Source organism: Mytilus edulis, chromosome 5, assembly GCF_963676685.1.
Source record: "Mytilus edulis chromosome 5, xbMytEdul2.2, whole genome shotgun sequence".
In the NCBI taxonomy this organism is placed as follows: Eukaryota; Metazoa; Mollusca; class Bivalvia; order Mytilida; family Mytilidae; genus Mytilus; species Mytilus edulis.
This window is the reverse complement of record NC_092348.1, coordinates 92,024,911-92,039,027: the sequence shown is the minus strand read 5'-3', so window position 1 is coordinate 92,039,027 and position 14,117 is coordinate 92,024,911. Positions and strand designations below refer to the sequence as shown.

The 14,117-nt window shown below is 30.6% G+C and overlaps 1 protein-coding gene across 2 annotated transcripts in view; it reads right to left on the bottom strand.

The window, feature by feature from the left end:
- LOC139524820 (cell adhesion molecule Dscam1-like) overlaps positions 1–14,117 on the bottom strand; it is a 53,307-nt gene that overhangs the window by 29,219 nt on the left and 9,971 nt on the right. For both annotated transcript variants that reach the window (XM_071319923.1, XM_071319924.1), the window contains exons 2-4: positions 7,137–7,469; positions 1,854–2,012; positions 689–835 (exon numbers count right to left, since the gene is read on the bottom strand). In XM_071319923.1, the coding sequence (XP_071176024.1) occupies positions 689–835; positions 1,854–2,012; positions 7,137–7,469 (639 nt within the window). The remainder of the gene's footprint in view (positions 1–688; positions 836–1,853; positions 2,013–7,136; positions 7,470–14,117) is intronic.

Sequence of the window (14,117 nt, the reverse complement as noted above, 5' to 3'; positions counted from 1 at the left end):
AATTGGATTTTTATAGGTATGTTTGATTTGATTTTATAGATTAGAAATAGATGTTTCTCATTGTTTTTAACCGTATAAGAATGATTTTATGTTCATTGAATTAGTAATCAAATGATTTACCGTAGTTTCACATTCATTATTGACATTGTTTTTCTTTAAATAACCAGTACACGTACAATGCATGCGTTGTCAATCTCTAGCTAGGGGTTAAATTGAAGTTCGCATGAATACGGATTTAAAGAGGTCGACTCATTCACTTGCAAGTGAAAAACTAATTATCAATGTTTCTTAGCGTAATTTGACAAAATTGAACCTTTTTTGCTGCAAAAAGTGAATTGTTATTTCACAATTTCATTTTCATTATTGATTGAACAGAAAAAAATCAACTTTAGGTTTTTTTTTATATATCTCGTAGCTAGTGCCCCTTTAATATATCTCTTTTATTATGCCTTTGAGGTAAAAACTTTCGTATTTCCTTTAATATCTCTTGAAATCAAAGTAATCATCTATACTGGTAATCGAAAGTTGTTAAAATCCTTAACTGCTAGTATGAAATAGCAAACTACCAAGTCTAAACTAATTATTAAAACTAATCAAAGGAAAATGGAGAAACACTTAAACATCAGATATTTGAAAAAAGTAAGAAAGACTGTTGAATTGATACAGTCGCACGTGCATTTTCACTTACCATGAACATGTAAATATGCAAATGAGCTGACTTTTTCCTCTTTGGTAAGTATATTACGTGCTATACATCTGTATGTTGTGTATCGATCTTCATCTCTAACATCTCGAATTTGTAGTTTTCCATCAGGAAAAAAGCTGACTCTTTCACCTTAAATTTATCATAATAATCGTTGTTATGCTAACTCAACAAGTTTTTAAGGATGTACTTTTTTTGGTGAGGTTTTGGAATTTGTATCAAATAATCGGACTCCTTGGTGTTTTTCCATACAATACAATGTAAAATATTTTGCCCCATAACACCCATTTATTTTTTCATATAAGACTTAATAGCTTATGAAAGGTCATTTCCATAAATTTTAGAAGATTCTTGATTTTCTTTCTTTTGTTTTGAGACCCAAATAATACCAATGCAAATATAAGGTAAAAGTCCGAGGTAGCCTTTTCCCGCCATATTTTAAATCTCAAATATCTCGAAAAGGAGGTCCATGACCTATCAATATTTTAAGCTTATTTTTATCCTTAATTGATGCTCTACCAGCTTATAGTATCAATTTTCAATTCTTAATTTATTAATTTTCACCTAACCTCACCTAAGTACATCCTTAACTATAATTCTTAAAATCTTTAATTATTAACACTACTGAATTGACTGCAGTGAATACGTGTGAAAGAAGACTGAATAACTGATTATGAGTAAACATTTTATAAAAAACATTTGAGCTTATTAAAATTAAGATTGCTGCGTGTTATACTCTTGTATTGTTAATTTTTACTACAAAATAAGTAGAGAACTTTCTTGTAAAAGGAAAATCTTCATTTAATCAAATCATCATTAATGTATTGCTATTGAATAATGGTCTTTCCGTCCTCTAATTCGACGATATCTTTCGTCGAAGTGACCTTAACTAAGATACCCTTCGTTAGAACTTCGACCACTGCACTCCGCAAGTGTGAGGGGAAGTCGTGATTATAGAATGTAAACAAACATATTAAACAGGAAGGTAAATAGTAATAACTTATCCTTAAAGAACAAAGTAAATGGTAACGTATTGCGAATACAAATTTAGCACGAACTTAATTGTTATGTTATGGTTGTTTGAACTACATTTTCATTAATTTGCGTGGACTTATGTACATTGGTTAACTTTTAGCCAGACGGTACACACCTGGTACAATTGGTTTGGTTCCTTGGGTCCAGCCTACTACTTTGATGTATTCTTTAACATAAGAAGGATTGATAACACATCTAAACGTTGCTGTACTGCCCTTCATAGCCCAAACATCTGTCAACTGTAGATTGTATGTCTTGTAGTCATCGATTAACACTAGAAAGTAGAATGTTATACATGAAGTAAAATAAAAAAAATACTGAACTCCGAGGAAAATTCAAAACGGAAAGTCCCTTATCAAATGGCAAAATCAAAACCTCAAACACATCTAATGAATGGATAACAACTGTGAAAAGATAGATGCATATAGTTTAAATAAGAAAAATCATAATCTCAATAATGTAGTGTCAATTTTGTTGTTTTAACAATAATTGGCTTCTGATACAGTAATGAAATTTGCTGATAATATTTATAATTTATAATTCCTACAGTTAATGTATAAAACCACTCATTCGGGCCCGGACAGAAGTTCATATTTTAAAGAAAAAACTCCTACACATAGCTGTAATTTCGTAAAAAAAATTATTTTGGTATCAAATAAAAGATAAGAATCACTTTAGAACCCTTGTTTAAATGAAATTAAAATATGAGGGAATATTTGCCATGCTTAATATACCAGACGTGCATGTGTGTGTACTATCAAAGTTCCAAGAACCAGTGCGCTTTAATATGCAATTTGCGGTATGTTAAAAAAAATCCCATTGCACTAGTTAGGATAAGGTATGGTTTTAAATAAAATGTCTGTTACTTTATTTGAAATTTATTCAAAATAGCTATGAATTGTTAAATTAGAATTTAAAATTTAAAGCAAAAAGCAAAATCACAAAAATACTGAACTCCGAGGAAAATTCAAAACAAACGAAAAGTCCCTAATCAAATGGCAAACTCAAATGATAAAAACATCAAACGAATTGACAACAACTGTCATATTCCTGACTTGGTACAGGCATTTTCAAATGTAGAAATAGTGGATTGAACCAGGTTTTATAGCGCTAAACCTCTCACTTGTATGACAAGGGCATCACATTCCTTTATATTTACAACAATCTGTAAACAAAACAGACATAAGTAATAGGGGTACAGCAGTCATCACTGTGTCACCATCTCAATTAGAACAAAAGAAACACATATTTAACATGAAGCACAAAAAGCATCTATCAAATTTAACAAATAAATTCATTGCTTACATGTATGCGTATTTAAAATCAACCCATAAAGGATTCAAATATTTGAATTCTTTAACAAGGTTCACATCAACTCTAAAGTAGAGTCGCGTGTTTGAAGTCATACAAGAAGAAAAATAAAAAATCGTCTTAAGTATTTTCAAAGTTATAATTTCATATTGGCAATGGTGGTATACAGGGTTGAAAAATCAAACGTTTTGATAAAATTTATTTCAGAAAAAGACCGAGATTTAAAATTGTCCAGAAGTTCTTTAGAATTTTTAAGAATCCGTATATGGTTAATTCCACTACATGAATAATCAGTTTCACATTAACTCTAGTGTAGAGTCGCGTGTTTGACGTTTCACAGAAAGAGATATGAAATAATTTTGTTGTTTAAAGTATTTTCAAAATTTTAATAGAACAATAACATAACGGCGGGATCTTTAAAAGTACAGTACCACGTTATATGTACCAAAGAAACACAAACAGTTACATGTACAAAACACACAGAATGAAAGATAATACAAACACATTGACGAGATGTATACACAGGCAAATTTCATTCACGTGAATTTCACGTGAATTTAAATTCATGTGAATCTCACGCGAAATTCACATGAATTTCACCTCAAACGAGCTTATACGTGAAACTCACGTTAAATCAGTTTATGTTAGTTTCACATTAATCTCATATGAATCTCACGTGAATTTCATATGAAAATCACATGAATTTTGTTCACGTGAAATTCACATGAATTTTTGAAATAAAGTAATTCAAACAAAATCTAAATTTTCATACTAAAGTAAAATCATTAAAAATTCCATTTTTTTTTTGGAAAAGTTCATGTGAAATTCATGTGAAATTTTTCACGTGAGAATCATGTGAATCTCAATTCACGTGAAATTCACATGAAAATTTTCACGTGAGTTTCATGTATAAGCTCGTTTGAGGTGAATCTCACATGAAATTTTTCACGTGAATTTCATGTGAGATTCGTGCGAAACTCACGTGAGCAAATTTTGCCTGTGTAAGTACCGAGCCACGTCAAATGAATATCACAGAAAACAGACCAAAAAGCAAAAGTGATATTAATAGTAGAACAATATAACACTTTATTAAGATGATTAACAACGTCAGTACGCAGACCATCTATACATTGAGACCATCATGTATTATTTTTGAAGTTGATACGGAATATTTATCAACAAAGCTAAATTTAAAGTCTATTTATTTAATGATTGAGATTTAACCGATTGTTTAAGTCATAACAGGAATAACCCCAAAACTCATTCTGAATTCCTTGATTATTTGTACCAGTCAACGCCTTGTGCAATTTACATAGTTTAGCAACATTTAATGGGTTTATTTCTAAACAATGTAACAGAAAATGAGACAGAATTATGAAAATAATGATGAATAAAATGAGTACTTAGCTAGGGTACTTAAATATTAGAATTACCTCCACGAACTAATAACTCATTTTATAATTAATGTTGCTACGACATCGATTGTGTGCTTTTCCAAAAACCAGTTTCCTGTGAGGGATTTATTAGAATTTTCTGTCAATGTCAAAATTGCATTGGAAATTAAATTATGTAAATATTCATACAATTATGATGAAATGAGAGGAAAATTGTGAACTTCAATATAATATTAGTAATTTGAAATACGAACAATCAATCAATACTTCAAACAAACTGAGCAATAAATTTTAAGCAGCGTTTTACTCCGAAAAAAACGGAAGTGAAAAACTCGCATTAAGTAATTCAAGTTCTAACAGTTTCCGTTTTGACATGTGTCAGTTATAATGATCACATGTCATTAATGTAAAACATATTTAATCCATTAAACCGTTCAAGATTAAAGAAACTAAAACAGTGTATAACATTCACAGAAACACTATCAGCGAAACCAAAACATGCAATTCGCAAATAGTGTTTAATAAAGTGTACTATAACAATTTCATTTTTCAAGATTTCGCGATGGATCGTTGGACAGATTAAATATAAACATAATTGGAATTTGCATTTGACTTCTTTTCGTTTTTCTTACTGTTATCAGGAAACGTTTGAAAGATTAAGAACAACATAAGCAAGTGTAACTGGTTTGAGAAAACATTACTAATAAAAAGCAAAATGGTGTTTAATAGAAAAATCCATTACATACAGGAAATAGAGTAGAATAACAATTAGAAATAACATGCTTACAATCACACCAATCTTAATGTAATAAATGTTATTGCTCTTTTGCATTAAAAAAATCTCTTTAATATGGAATAAAAAAGGTGGAAATCGTTGTAGGCTATTACGATCAACATCATTTTTTGTATATCATAATGAGTTCAAACGTTCGACTTTTATGCACTGCTAACGAAAGAGAATAAAGTTAAATTGTACTTTATATGAAAAAAAGTAAAATCACAAAAATACTGAACTCAGAGGAAATCCGATCGGAAAGTCCATAATCACATGGCAAAATCAAATGACAAAACACATAAAATACGAATGGACAAGAACTGTCATATTTATGACTTGGTACAGGCATTTTCAAATGAAGAAAATGATGGATTAAACCTGGTTATAAAGCGCTAAACCTCTCACACTGATGACAGTCTCATCAAATTCCGTTATATTTTCAGTGATGCGTGAACTAAACATACATAATAAATAAAATAGTCAAAATATGGGCACAGCACTCATCATCGTGTAACAATTTTAAAAGGAACAATTCAACAGAACACAAAACAATCTATCTACAAACACATTCATTGATTCGCGTGTCTCACGTCAGAAAATTTTATACGTCACATACATTTGTCGTTCAATGTATATACAAACAATTAAAAAAAATATCACATGGGCAATGTTAGCGTACAGGGGTAAAAAATCAAAGTATGTAAGAATTAATTTCAGAAAAAGACCGAGATTTAAAATAGTCCAAAATTTATATAGAATTTATAAGAATCCACAAATAGTTCATTCCACTACGCGATTAAGTATTTTGACGTTTGTGGTTCAACGTATTTTCTAATTCATAATAGAAATATATCATAATGACATATAATAGAACAATATCATATTGACGGGATCATATTAAAAATATGAATATTTTTGCACCTCATTGTGTATAACATGAATTTAATAAACATCGCAAGTTAATAAAATTCTTTTACATTTTACAACGTATGGGCTGAGCTGAGTTCAGTCAGATTACCCACTTCATCTCCTCTTAAACTTTTCTTGATTGTAAGTTACATGCATTTATTCCAATTCTAGCAAATCTATTCATTTTCACGTGTTACGCAAAGTCAAGCTCAGATGGTTTTTTTTATTCTTATTTCAGACTTTTATTGTATTGTAAGTTGCCATATTAAAAAAAACATAATTTGCTTAAAAATGAATCAAGTAAATACTTTCAACAGCTGTTTGATTTTATACTATAAAATGTCTTAATAAAGATTTTTTCATAATTGTTCAAATCAATGTGCTTGGGAATCGCACGATTTCATTTTAAATTAAAAAAAACCAAAGTATTTTTTTTTATCACGAATTATTTTTATTTTAGATAATACCAAATTAGATAGTTCTGTCACGATTAATTGTATCCATAACATCTTTTTCTTCACTTGAGGCTATAAATATGTCAAATTGATGTTGCTCTTAATTTCACAATAAAATAAGCATATAATTTAGTGTAAATCAATATTAGTTTATACATTTTCAACAATACGCTAAATGTAATCATCTTAATAGCATTGTTGTCTGTTTGCAAGAAAAGAGTAATCGTCTCAAAAGTAGACCAGCATGGTGTGTGTGGGCAAGACATATGAGATGCCCGATTCTTTATTACATTTACCTTTAAAAATAAGTAACAAAAATACCGAAATCGAAAAATTCAAAACGGAAAGTCACTGATCAGATGGCAAAAAAATGTTTAAACACATTGATCGAATGGAAAACAACTGACTTACTCATGAGTTGCTACAAGCACTTTTTTATGATTAAATATATATGTATTTTTATAAACCGATATCAACAGGGTAAACAGAATTCGTACACTATATTTCAAATTAAAGGAAGTCAGGACTAAGAATGTTTTCTTTTCTATACCAACCTGATTTGACTTGCATAGGTCTACTAATAACGGAACCAGCAACGTTGGTTGCCAAACATCTGTAAGTTTGTGTATGGACGTTGTCCTGAAAGCTTGCATCATCAAAAGGATAGAACTGGAGGGTATTATTAGAGAGAACTTTGAGTAATCCAGGAACATCATCCACTGCAGACCCGTCATCCTTTATCCAATCTAATGCAGGTGCAGGTTTTCCATACGCTGTACAGGGAACCAGAGCACCGTGTGTATTGGCAAACACTAGAGAGCTGGGAGGTTCTGAGAGAAATATTGGTCCTTGTAACCTGTTTTCTGGTGATTGTGTCGTGGCCCATCCTGTAGATAGACGATATAAATAAATATTATTACGTTTTAGTTTATCACTATCAAAATTCTATTCATTGATATTCAAAATATTTAAATCATACTATTAGAAAAAAAACATCAGGTTGATATTGATCGCATGCATTTCAAATATTCAAGTTAGAATATGATTTGTCCTTGGTTCAATGCTTACAAATTCTTTCTATATTAGATAACCCCCTTTTGTTTCTTTCTATATTAGATAACCCCCTTTTGTTTCTTTCTATATTAGATAACCCCCTTTTGTTTCTTTCTATATTAGATAACCCCCTTTTGTTTCTTTCTATATTAGATAACCCCCTTTTGTTTCTTTCTATATAAGATAACCCCCTTTTGTTTCTTTCTATATTAGATAACCCCCTTTGTGTCTTTCTATATAAGATAACCCCCTTTTGTTTCTTTCTATATTAGATAACCCCCCTTTTGTTTCTTTCTATATTAGATAACCCCCCTTTTGTTTCTTTCTATATAAGATAACCCCCTTTTGTTTCTTTCTATATTAGATAACCCCCTTTTGTTTCTTTCTATATTAGATAACCCCCCTTTTGTTTCTTTCTATATAAGATAACCCCCTTTTGTTTCTTTCTATATTAGATAACCCCCTTTTGTGTCTTTCTATATAAGATAACCCCCTTTTGTGTCTTTCTATATAAGATAACCCCCCTTTTGTTTCTTTCTATATAAGATAACCCCCTTTTGTTTCTTTCTATATTAGATAACCCCCTTTTGTTTCTTTCTATATAAGATAACCCCCTTTTGTTTCTTTCTATATAAGATAACCCCCTTTGTGTCTTTCTATATTAGATAACCCCCTTTTGTTTCTTTCTATATAAGATAACCCCCCTTTTGTTTCTTTCTATATTAGATAACCCCCTTTTGTTTCTTTCTATATTAGATAACCCCCTTTTGTTTCTTTCTATATTAGATAACCCCCTTTTGTTTCTTTCTATATTAGATAACCCCCTTTTGTTTCTTTCTATATTAGATAACCCCCTTTTGTTTCTTTCTATATTAGATAACCCCCTTTGTGTCTTTCTATATAAGATAACCCCCTTTGTGTCTTTCTATATAAGATAACCCCCTTTGTGTCTTTCTATATTAGATAACCCCCTTTTGTTTCTTTCTATATAAGATAACCCCCTTTGTGTCTTTCTATATAAGATAACCCCCTTTGTGTCTTTCTATATTAGATAACCCCCTTTTGTTTCTTTCTATATAAGATAACCCCCCTTTTGTTTCTTTCTATATTAGATAACCCCCTTTTGTTTCTTTCTATATTAGATAACCCCCTTTTGTTTCTTTCTATATTAGATAACCCCCTTTGTGTCTTTCTATATAAGATAACCCCCTTTTGTTTCTTTCTATATAAGATAACCCCCCTTTTGTTTCTTTCTATATTAGATAACCCCCTTTTGTTTCTTTCTATATAAGATAACCCCCTTTGTGTCTTTCTATATTAGATAAACCCCCTTTGTGTCTTTCTATATAAGATAACCCCCTTTTGTTTCTTTCTATATAAGATAACTCCCCTTTTGTTTCTTTCTATATTAGATAACCCCCTTTTGTTTCTTTCTATATTAGATAACCCCCTTTTGTTTCTTTCTATATTAGATAACCCCCTTTTGTTTCTTTCTATATTAGATAACCCCCTTTTGTTTCTTTCTATATTAGATAACCCCCTTTGTGTCTTTCTATATAAGATAACCCCCTTTTGTTTCTTTCTATATAAGATAACCCCCCTTTTGTTTCTTTCTATATAAGATAACCCCCTTTGTGTCTTTCTATATAAGATAACCCCCTTTGTGTCTTTCTATATTAGATAAACCCCCTTTGTGTCTTTCTATATAAGATAACCCCCTTTTGTTTCTTTCTATATAAGATAACCCCCTTTTGTTTCTTTCTATATAAGATAACCCCCTTTTGTTTCTTTCTATATTAGATAACCCCCTTTTGTTTCTTTCTATATAAGATAACCCCCCTTTTGTTTCTTTCTATATAAGATAACCCCCTTTGTGTCTTTCTATATAAGATAACCCCCTTTGTGTCTTTCTATATTAGATAACCCCCTTTTGTTTCTTTCTATATAAGATAACCCCCTTTTGTTTCTTTCTATATTAGATAACCCCCTTTGTGTCTTTCTATATAAGATAACCCCCTTTTGTTTCTTTCTATATAAGATAACCCCCCTTTTGTTTCTTTCTATATAAGATAACCCCCTTTGTGTCTTTCTATATAAGATAACCCCCTTTGTGTCTTTCTATATTAGATAAACCCCCTTTGTGTCTTTCTATATAAGATAACCCCCTTTTGTTTCTTTCTATATAAGATAACCCCCTTTTGTTTCTTTCTATATAAGATAACCCCCTTTTGTTTCTTTCTATATTAGATAACCCCCTTTTGTTTCTTTCTATATAAGATAACCCCCCTTTTGTTTCTTTCTATATAAGATAACCCCCTTTGTGTCTTTCTATATAAGATAACCCCCTTTGTGTCTTTCTATATAAGATAACCCCCCTTTTGTTTCTTTCTATATAAGATAACCCCCTTTGTGTCTTTCTATATAAGATAACCCCCTTTTGTTTCTTTCTATATAAGATAACTCCCCTTTTGTTTCTTTCTATATTAGATAACCCCCTTTTGTTTCTTTCTATATTAGATAACCCCCTTTTGTTTCTTTCTATATTAGATAACCCCCTTTGTGTCTTTCTATATAAGATAACCCCCTTTTGTTTCTTTCTATATAAGATAACCCCCCTTTTGTTTCTTTCTATATTAGATAACCCCCTTTTGTTTCTTTCTATATAAGATAACCCCCTTTGTGTCTTTCTATATTAGATAAACCCCCTTTGTGTCTTTCTATATAAGATAACCCCCTTTTGTTTCTTTCTATATAAGATAACCCCCTTTTGTTTCTTTCTATATTAGATAACCCCCCTTTGTGTCTTTCTATATTAGATAACCCCCTTTTGTTTCTTTCTATATTAGATAACCCCCTTTTGTTTCTTTCTATATTAGATAACCCCCTTTTGTTTCTTTCTATATTAGATAACCCCCTTTTGTTTCTTTCTATATAAGATAACCCCCTTTGTGTCTTTCTATATAAGATAACCCCCTTTTGTGTCTTTCTATATAAGATAACCCCCTTTTGTTTCTTTCTATATAAGATAACTCCCCTTTTGTTTCTTTCTATATAAGATAACCCCCCTTTTGTTTCTTTCTATATTAGATAACCCCCCTTTGTGTCTTTCTATATAAGATAACCCCCTTTGTGTCTTTCTATATAAGATAACCCCCTTTGTGTCTTTCTATATTAGATAACCCCCTTTTGTTTCTTTCTATATAAGATAACCCCCTTTGTGTCTTTCTATATTAGATAACCCCCTTTGTGTCTTTCTATATAAGATAACCCCCTTTGTGTCTTTCTATATAAGATAACCCCCTTTGTGTCTTTCTATATTAGATAACCCCCTTTTGTTTCTTTCTATATTAGATAACCCCCTTTGTGTCTTTCTATATAAGATAACCCCCTTTGTGTCTTTCTATATAAGATAACCCCCTTTGTGTCTTTCTATATAAGATAACCCCCTTTGTGTCTTTCTATATTAGATAACCCCCTTTTGTTTCTTTCTATATAAGATAACCCCCTTTGTGTCTTTCTATATTAGATAACCCCCTTTTGTTTCTTTCTATATTAGATAACCCCCTTTGTGTCTTTCTATATAAGATAACCCCCTTTGTGTCTTTCTATATAAGATAACCCCCTTTGTGTCTTTCTATATAAGATAACCCCCTTTGTGTCTTTCTATATTAGATAACCCCCTTTTGTTTCTTTCTATATAAGATAACCCCCTTTGTTTCTTTCTATATAAGATAACCCCCCTTTTGTGTCTTTCTATATTAGATAACCCCCTTTTGCTTCTTTCTATATTAGATAACCCCCTTTGTGTCTTTCTATATTAGATATTCCCCCTTTGTCTTCCATGTAGTGTTTTGTTTATCGTCATTGACCTAAGAATTTTTAATTTCTTCGTGATATCTTTCTCTCCCCCTTTTTATTCTACACTGAGTAATCAGACAGCTGGTTGTATATAAAAGCTCACTTTAGTATTTATATCTATTAAAAGCTTGACCACTGTAATATTCTCTGATAATTGGTTCATTTACCGCATCAAACCGAATTAATCGGTCCATCATTTATAATTACAAAAGTAAATTTGTAAAACGAAGTCGGTCCTTTGGCAACAGATGTCCGTTAAACTAATCACAGAAACCTATAACTATTATTGTACAACTAATAAGTGTAATGATTCAATCTGTGTGACTAATAGATTAATATACAATAAACTATGCAATTTACAAAAAAAAAAAAACGTTCTATTATAGAATAACAGGGAAATTCCACATTTTATGATGACATTCCTAATATCACAAACATGAAAGATTTTGCACCAAAAAAAAAATGTCATGAGTAAGCTTCTTCAAAATCATATCTTGTCTTTCCTTTTATTTACAAACAAATAAAACAATAATACACAAACACGAAACGGTACCACAAAATCAGAAACAATCGGAAAGTGTTAAATCATTAGTTGAGGTAATCGATATATCCAGTTTTCAAAGAGTTGTTTTAAATTAAATCAAACATATATGACTAACAAGAACCTATCCCAAAACTATAAAGGTGTGATATGATTGCAAATTAGACAAATATCCATTCTCAATTTTATCTACTAGCGATCAAATGAAAAATTTGTAAGCAACTATAGCTCACTGTATGGTCTCTAACAGTGAGCCTAACGCATATTATGGGTCCCATACCGTCTCTCAAGTTATAAAAAGTTCCCGACATTACATAATGTAAAACATTTTAAACGAAAAATCGACAACCTAATTTATGTGCAAGACAATGAAATAAAAAGAAAACAGTAAGCGACCGCCGATAATCACTGAATTACAGGCTCCTGACTTGGGACTGGCATATACAAAATGTCTCGGGAATTAAGACGTGTGTAAGCGTTCAACTCTTTCAGCATCACTTTAATTGGGACAATGGTGTAACAGCACATTATACGAACAATTCATTATCTACACAAAATGAAAATCTGATGACAATTGAATAGTTCAAAAAGTGCTATTACAGCTAGTTCAAACAAATAAACTGTACATATGTTTCAAAATTTTAATGCCTTGAATCTATATCTGATATCTGATATAGTTTGTGATACAAGTTTATGGCAATATATATCTCTCATGTGCAACAGATGTGGAAACAATATGTACTTCATCCCAATCACGATAACAGTTTAGTCGATGCATGTTTGCCCTAAGAAACGTTTTTACTCTGACTTTATGATTAACAATTATGGCTCTACGAAATCAATACAGAACTGAAAAGGGATATATAGGTGATATATTTCCTTATTGTAGACAACTGTATTACTTTTCTTATTTATATTAATTATAAGGGGACATTTATAATGAATACTATACACTCAATTTACAAATGTGAAATTCCCTGCCTGCATCATAAAATAAAAAAAGTTATATCTTGTTTAAAAATAGTTTTAAGTTTTCCTTCGGCCATCTGCTATGCGACATTTTGATTTTCATATTTTATAATGCTTCTATTTGTAATCCCATTATTCTTTGATTTGCATGTTTGATTGTATTAATTATTTAAGGTTACAACCAGAGCTTTGACCATATAGATAACAAAAATCAGGTATTGACTTTACCTTAGAAACGTCAGTGAATATGTCCATAAAACATATCAGTAAAGCCACTGATTATACCCAATAAAGATCAAATGACAGATGTGGTCAAATTAGTAATTTCTACTTAAACAGACATATTGACCCTCCTTTTTGTAATCGCAGCTATGTAAATATTTGCCTTTCAGTACCAGGTTAACATGAGAGCTTTATATTTTAAAGTTTTTTTTGTAATATAGTAGTGTTTTCATTATATTTTTTCTCCTTTTTTGTAATAATTTTCAATGAATTCTAATCAGCTCAAAATTATCTGGATAATATGAAGTTTCAATAGTTTTGAAATCATTCAATCAAAAAAAATCTAACAATGTTTGTTAAATTTTTGTACTTTATATCCTCGATGTTCGACACACCTTTAAATCTACTGTACCTTGCAACGTTAAGTAATAATATGTCAAGTTTTGTCGACGAACTCATTAAAATGCTTCCTATTCGATTATACACTCAGCGACAAGATATCTTGCAGTAAGTAGACCATCAATCAATCAACACTCAATCAAGATAATCTTCTCACTGTGGTAGGCACTTTAATCCTATTAATATCTACCTAATTTGTCACATATCAATAACACGTCTATAAAAAGTTTAATTTAAACCATTCAACACTTTGAACTTTAAATTCCGAAGTAAAAGTTAAAAAGTAGTTGCATTAACTATATTCATTCCCCTGTATCATACCTTTATATACAGTGTGCCATATTGCATTTGTTTCAATTCATTTACAATATAAGTATGCTCACGGGACAATAAAACATAGACTTCATTATCACAACAGTTTTCGCAACGTTCGTTTGACTTCGTGTGATGTATTCATACATAGTCGATACATATGGAGCTACTGTCACATAAG